At 36.2% G+C, this 8,142-nt stretch overlaps 1 protein-coding gene across 2 annotated transcripts in view; it reads left to right on the forward strand.

Annotated features, from left to right (window-relative positions):
• Window positions 1–6,668, forward strand: part of LOC136864824 (eukaryotic translation initiation factor 3 subunit E) — a 365,794-nt gene extending 359,126 nt beyond the window's left edge. For both annotated transcript variants that reach the window (XM_067142266.2, XM_067142267.1), the window contains one exon: window positions 6,270–6,668. In XM_067142266.2, the coding sequence (XP_066998367.1) occupies window positions 6,270–6,296 (27 nt within the window). In that variant the 3' untranslated portion in view covers window positions 6,297–6,668. The remainder of the gene's footprint in view (window positions 1–6,269) is intronic.
• The last annotated feature ends 1,474 nt before the right edge of the window (window positions 6,669–8,142 follow it).

Below are 8,142 nucleotides of genomic sequence, written 5' to 3' on the forward strand. Positions count from 1 at the left end.
TCCATTGTATTTCTGCGTTATGATATCATATAACATGCATGCAAATGGCCCATCCTCCACTCCACTTACCTCTTCACTATCCAGTGTATAGCATCGCCGTATCTTTTAGCGCCGCAACTTCACAACATTCACAGGGTTGATTGGCTTCCACCTACTGATGTCGGATGTTTGTGTGTGCACTATACTACGTCACACTGCAACTGACTAACAGGCAGTGCGTGTACAGCTCCAACGCAGCGCTGCCTGTGCGCTGACTGTCAGATGGCGCTGGTGACCGAACACGTACTTTTACAGATTAATGGCCTTGATAGCTATTGACCTAGGTAGAATCGTATACTTTAAGCCCACTTTTTATCGGTTTTAGCCGTTCGAGCCGGGGTACTTCCCTCGTCAGTGCACTTTACATTAAAATACTATGTATCAAACTAAGTAACTGAGTCAATAGGTACCTAAAGAATAGCACTGAGATTGAAGTAGATTTCCAGGGTTGAAAATGCACAATGCATGAACCATATAATTTGACTGCGAGTGGAATATAAGGAAGCTGACCTAGCAGGAGTTGATCAGCACTCATTCAGGCTACAGCACACAACACACAGGCATGACATATTGAAACTTGTGTCCAGATAACATTATAAAAAGCATTCGATCTCCACCATCAGCAGCTCTGAAGATTGTTTCCCAAACAAACACAAGGGCTATACCTTAATTAAGCCACAGCTGCTACCTGCCCTGCCCTTTCCTGTCTTAGTATTGACAAAAGTTTGTGCGTGTTTGTGCGACTTTGGCCAATAGTATAGCCATGTTGAAAAACATTAAGCGTGGTCACCTCTTGAATGGGTAGCCCATGTGTTGTCATCCAGAGGAGGAACAGAAAGGAACTTTCCACCCCACCACAAGTAAATGTCCTCTGGCCAAAATGTAGGCAAAGAACTAGGTTGCCAACATCCAGGTTTGGATAAGGTATTAGGTGGTGGTGGTTGTTGTTGTTGTTGTTGCAACATTACGCAGCCGGCATAAACAGTATCAGATGATCATATCATTCAACAGAATAGGTCAAAAATAGTAAACAGAAGACGACATAAGATTTTTGGTCAACAGAAAATTGCACAAGATTGATGGAATTTTGTATTTTGCAAGCAATATTGATAGACCCTTATGCATCAAACCTCTCCTTTTGTTCTGCTTAATTTTTGTGTGTAATATCATTTGGCAGCTTAATGACTACTTCATCTCCAAAGGTTAATTTCTGTATGTATACAGTTTTTAAATCACCAGAAAAATGGACATAAGTCAGGAACAAATGGAGGATAATTTGATATTTATTTCATTTGCATGTATGGAAACACCCAGAGGGAAGGTGATGACTATGATGATGCCAATTTTGATGTGCTTCTGGTTTATAGCCACCATGAAGCTGTTGTTGATATTGTGTACTTCTCTAAAGACAGATCTTCTGATCAACACTTCAAGGACACCTCACCTGCATGAGCTGTTCCATCTAGGATCGCCAGATGTACAGTTTTATCCAGATGTTCTGTGTACGGTGCCTCTCCTGAACCGTATGCTGAATATTTTGTTTTTCAGGAAGAAATCTCTATTTTAATATTTCATGTTTTTGACTTTAGTACCATTGGTAAAAAGCACACGATTTGATCCAAGAGTGTAAAAAAGTGTGCTCTGTATGAAAAGGGTTTCTATTTTAATAATTATTTACTGGAAACAGTAATACAATGAAACCTTATTAGTGCATTCCTCATGAATATGTTGTCATGCTTATCATGTCACGAATTTTTGCTAATACCGCTTAGAAGTTTAAGAAATAAATTGACAAGAAGGGTCTACCTTTTCAATACAATATATCAGGTAAACAATATTACAAAAGTCTTGGGACTAGTTACCACAACTTAATGGCCATCTTCAGCCAAAATAAACTTAAACAGATCATGTGATAACTAAAACAATGTATATAAGGTAAAGACAATGTTGCAGGAATAATTCTTCTTCTTCTCCTTCTTTTATGACCGCATAGGATCACTTTATTCAGTCCATCATTCAGGTCTCTTTGAAGGGATTGTTCGGGCTTTGTGGTCCTCCCAGTACTTCTTCAGATGCTCCTATCTTCTTGCCCTTTTCTCAGTTGAAAATATACGTGTTCTTGGTTTGTTTCATGTAAGGGTAAAGCGGAGGTTTGTATTCTTGAGTTTTGTATTAAATTTTATCTTCTGTTGTAAGGCCTATTTCCTTCAGATCATCTCTTACTTCTCTGATCCATTTACATCCTGTTATGGTATTTTTTGAGACGAGATTGTGTTGTACTAGTTGTCTCAGAAGTCTTGAATATTGCATCCTCAAGATACGGTATGTCCAGAGAATCCCAGTCTCCTCTTACACATAGTATCTGTAATGGGTTCTAGCTCTTTGTACATGACTTTGTTAGGTATTATCCGCCACTGTCCATCTTTCTGGTATTTTGTGATGATGCAGGTTCTTCCAGTCCTCCTCTCAATTTTCTGAAGTCTGTCAATCTTTGATTGTTTATGCAGGTGAAAAAGTGTTTCTGCTGCAGATGTAAATTCTGGTTTTATAACTGTGTTGTAGTGTTTCACTTTTGCATTGATTGACAGACATTTCTTTTTGTAGATATCCCATGTTAATTTTTGTGCTTTAGCTAATCTTTTTGTTCTTGTTTGGATTGAGATTTTTCATTTAGGTTGTGTGTTATTACTTCTCAAATATATTTAAATTGAGTTACTATTTTGATTTTATTACGATTTATGGTAACTTCTTTTTGTTGTGTTTGTTTTTGTAGCATAATTTCTGTTTTTTCAAATTATATTCTGAGGCGAATTTTATTTGCGATGTTTTGAAGTTCTGATATCTGGGTTTTTGCTTCTTTTTTTGTCCACTGCTAGTAATGCTAAATTGTTGGCGAAACCCAAGCAATTTGTTTTGATTTTTCAGCCAATCTTTATTTTTGGGGGACATTTTCTAAACCATTCCCTCATTACCATTCCTAGAGCACAATTAAATAATAGTGATGAGAGCCCATCTCTCTGCCGTAGTCCAGTTTTAATTTCAAATGACTCTGATGTTTCATCCCTGAACTTCACTTTTGATTTGGTGTTAGTGAGAGTCAATTCTACCATGTTTATTAATTTCGGGTGTAGTCCAAGTTGTCTTAAAATTTTAAGCAGAGATTCTCTATGGATGCAATCATAAACATTCTTGAAATCTAAAAATGTTATCACTGTATCTCTGTTTCTTCTCCTGTTATAGTCCATTATCAACTTAAGATTTATGATCTGATCAGGGTCTGAAACCTCCTTGATATTCTCCTAGTTCTTTCTCAAGTTGTAAAGTTATCCTATTAAGGATGATTATTGAAAAGATTTTGTATGTTATGTCTAGGAGATTCCCCTGTAGTTATTAGGGTTGGTTTTGTCTCCTTTTTTTTTTTTTTTGTGTAGTGGGTGAATGAGGGCTGTTGTCCAGTGTTCTGGCAGTTCTTCTTTAATCCAGATAGAGGCAAGTTGTTGATGGAGGGCAACTTTTCCTGTTTTTCCTGCATATTTCCAGATTTCCACAAAGGTCTGATCTTCTCCTGGCGCTTTGTAGCTTTTTAATTTATTCAGTGCATGATAGACTTCCTTTATTGTGGGGGGGGGATTGATGTTCTCTGGTGGTGTTTTTATTGGGGTGTTGATGTCCAAATGAAGGAGTTCTGTAGGTTCCTCACAATTTAGAAGCTTGTTGAAATATTTAGCCAGAATTTCTGCATTGTCTTTTATTGTCATGAGCCAGCTTACCACTTTCGTCCATCAGTAGGGTCGGGGATTCATATTTTTGGAGCTGTTTTCTGAAGGTTTTGTAGTAGTCCATTGATTGAGTTTTACTGAATTCTTCTTCAGTTAATTGCAGTGTGTCCTTATGATGCTGTCTTTTTATTCTTTTTAAGGCTTGGCTAGTTTCTTTTCTCTGTTTAACTAGATTTTGATAGGATATTACTGATTTTTGGGACTGATGTAATAGCCATGCCTAATGTCTTTTCTCCACTGTTTCATCACATTCACTGTTCCACCATTGGTGTTTTTTATGTGGTTTAATTGGAGCCAGGTCTTCTGCAATTTGTTTAAGGTTGTGTACTAAATCTTCCAGTTTATCTGTGATTTTTATTTTTTCAGTCACTTTTTGATAATTTTCATTGTTGATTAGCTGAGTAGGATCTGTTTTTCTTTTAGTTTTAGGGGCTTGCTTTTGTTGTCTCCTCTGGGGAGTGAGTTTAATTAACTTATAATATTAAAATACTTATTACAACAAAAATTATGGTTGTGATCTTCTTGTCATAATATGATGCCTTTAAGTTGAGTGAGGACCTCAGGCAATGAGGTAAATCTGGAAATCATAGCCAAAATTAGGAATGAATAAACAAAGAGAAAGAAAATTAAAAAGGAGAAAAATTATTTATGAGACTCCCCTCTTGTGTGAAATATACGGGACATGTAATGTGTGATATAGAACAAAACACTGATATGCAAGAGGAAGCAGGCAGGCCATGGAAACAAAAGAGTGGATAGGGAACAAAACGTAAGTCCCAAGACTTACGTAATATTATTTACTTGATTTATTGTATTGAAAAGTGGACCCTCTTGTCAGTTTGTGTCTTATAATAGCTCTTCAGTACAGAACAAAAATGAAATTTATAGTTTATACTTATAAATGCTGCTTAATACGACTACATTTTCCCCCCACCCCTGCAATTTTTCTTTGTCATCCCTTCTAAATGTAATGTGATTTAGATAAGAGCTCTCAGCACAGGAGGTGGGTCACTTCACAGGGTAAATTGACCCTCTTTGGAGCCTCAGGGAAGTTCAGTTTTGCTTGCTGTTTATCATATTGCTGAATAACCCTGTATTTTGCATTCCAGCGAGAAATTTATTCTCTCAGTTATAAGGTGAAAAGTTGTGCGACAGCCTACCTACGTACTGATAGGAACATAATCGTAAGAAGCTGAGTAGCGTGATGCATATGTCTTATGATAAGGTAGGGATCGTATAAGAGGTTATGAAATTGCTTACTAATAAAGGCAAAATTACAAGTAAAATATTTCGGGAAATGTACGGGCATCCGCATCTTAAGTGAGTAAAGTTGGAACCTGGCATGAATGTTGAATCTCGGCATCTTGCTCCTTCAACTGGAGTCAGTCCAAACCAGTACCAGGAATTGATGAAGTGAATTCACATTCAAGATGATGGCCAAAGTCATGGGTGGGTGTAATCTCTGAGAACGTCATGGTCGAAGAGTATGACCAGAAAACAATGTTTAATCACTTCTGGTCTGAAATATAAGGCTTCAGCTAACAGTTCAACACTACATTTGTTTTAGAAAGAATGTGAACTGAAATAATAAGTTGATACATTTATGGGTCCTAGTGCAAGTATTTTCATATTTCTTGTCTCGTGTATTTCATACCTTTTAATATACTGTTATTTTGTAAGCCTGAGTGGAAAAGGTTTTCATATTTTCACACCTTTTAATACTTTCCTCTTATCTTCAGAAACAGTTAGTACATCTTTCACTGTACCCATATAGAAATGACATAAAATGCATGTATGATGAAAAACAAGCATTAGGTGTTTTCATATCCCGTACCGAGCTCGATACCTGCAGTTGCTTAAGTGAGGCCAGTATCCAGTATTCGGGAGATAGTAGGTTCGAACCCCACTGTCGGCAGCCCTGAAGGTGGTTTTCCGTGGTTTCCCATTTTCACACCAGGCAAATGCTAGGGCTTTACCTTCATTAAGACCATGGCCGCATCCTTCCCACTCCTAGCCCTTTCCTGTCTCATCGTTGCCATAAAACCTATCTGTGTCGGTGCGACGTAAAGCAACTAGCAAAATTTTCATATCCCTGTTGGATACTTTTTATTTGCATATTCATTGGTACATTTTCTTGTTTAATGTTTTTTTTTTTTTTTTTTTTTTTTTTTTTGTCCCTGCAGATATGTCTAACAAGGTTTTACTTTATCTGTTTCTTTTCTCCATTTCTTCTAGGTATCTACAGTCTAAATCTAAATTAATCTGAAAGATCACTACTGGTCTTAAAGAGATTTAATATGTAACAAGAACTCTGAGGTTTATTTTTCCACTATTGTAGCTGATACAGAATTGTTGAAATCTTATTACCCACATTCCCATTTGGCTTCAAAGAGGATGGTTTCATTACCATACTTACATTATAATGGTCTTTCTTGTCTTGTTTTCTTTCAGCTTCGTTGGGGAACACAGGAGTTTTAGACTAAGAAGATGCCAGTGAGTGAATTTCTTAAGATGACTTTGTGAATGAATGCATCCTAAAGAAAGCAAGATAACTGTGAAAGGAGAGGCAATTGTATTTTTTCCTGACTTGTAATTTTATTTTGGCATATCCTAGATTAATGTCATGAATCAAGTTTTAAGATTTGAGTTCAAAGCTCCTAGTCTGATATGTTAAGACTGTAGCCATTCATTAGGCTGTGTTGCATTCTTGTACCTGGTATCTTTGAATTATATTAGCGTATTCTTGATTTAATGTGTTACAATATCATCTTCAGAGTATATTATATCCTTAAGTATTGTAAATCTTTCCAAGCCTATTTCTAATAAATTTTTCATAAAAGTTTTATTTCATTTGATTGTTGTAAGCATTCCAATACATCCTAACCAATATTGGCCTGTTTTCCACGATTTCCTTTAAACATGAACTAGGCCAAACAATACTGTATTTATCTGCATAACAGATGTACTCCCTACCCCCATTATTATAAAAAAATATTGTGCATCTTATATACAAAGACAAATCTGTATTAGTATTTTAACCATAATGTTTTTTTTATCCATATTGACTTATGCCCAATAGCAACATTAAAAAATCACCGGTAATCTTATGTGTCTGCCTTGTCAATACCAATGAAAAGCTACTTAATGCACATTAATTAAAATGTCATACATGTTTTGAGAACCGCATTTGTTCTCTTCATCAGCGACATAGAAATCCACGGACTTGATACAAAAATGTACTAACAATATACTGTTCCCATTTCTGCCATCAAAGTAATTTGCCCCAGACTAGTCAGCTGCTCCCAGGGTTGCTCAGTTCGAACTATAATTTTAAAAAATGCCCTAAAAATATATATACCCTGGAATGATGGGGAACATATACTAAAAGCTACAAATAAAGCCAGGCGAAGCATGACGTCAATTTTGGAGGAAAATCTGTTTATTAAAGTAAACATGAAAATATGAAAAAATTAGCAAAAAGTATCAAAGTATACAAATTTTTACATGACTCAGAATTTTTCTTTCAGCTTGATAAAGTCCATCTTGAGAATCAAAAATGCATTACAAATGTACAATGTGTGCCGACACACATGCTTAACATATCAAATCAAATCTCAAAGTTTAATTTTAACTCATTGGCTTGCGTGCTCGCACCATGCACCTGGTTTTATATTTGTTAACACCTGCAACTGTAGATGAGTATGTTCCCTTCCCTGCACACTTGACATTGCAGTGGGGATCCCTAACCTTAAGAAAATACGTGATTTAATGCTCAAAGGGGAGAAAAAACTAACCTAACTGTACAATATAAACACGCTGAGTGGTCAAATATATACACCTCGAATCATGAGCGACCTAATGTGCACAACAGAACACTGTGGGTCGGAACCACACACGATAAAATCACAAAAATGGCAAATATACACAATCAAAGAAACAGAAACATTATGTCATATTTTCCAGGGCTCACCAAGAAAAGTATGCGGCATTCACACAACTCTCATTCACTCAATGCCTCAATGGAAAATAGAAGGAAACATAATTTTACACTTTAAGCAACACTTCCTATTCAACGTAGGGTTCCTGAAATAAATTACATAACACAAAATCAATCAACGCACAAATCAACGTGGATTTCTGAAATAAATTATGTGACACAAATTCATAAAAATAACAGAGGGGCTTTAACTTTCAACACACATTTCAATGTTGGTTCCGGAAATAAATCACATGACACAAATGTTCCTCAGCGTGGTTATATCATGAAAGAAAAACCAAATAAAACGTCACGATATAAAACATCTCGTCTACTGCAACACGTAGT

The sequence above is a fragment of the Anabrus simplex genome, chromosome 2 (genome assembly GCF_040414725.1).
Source record: "Anabrus simplex isolate iqAnaSimp1 chromosome 2, ASM4041472v1, whole genome shotgun sequence".
Classification (NCBI taxonomy): Eukaryota; Metazoa; Arthropoda; class Insecta; order Orthoptera; family Tettigoniidae; genus Anabrus; species Anabrus simplex.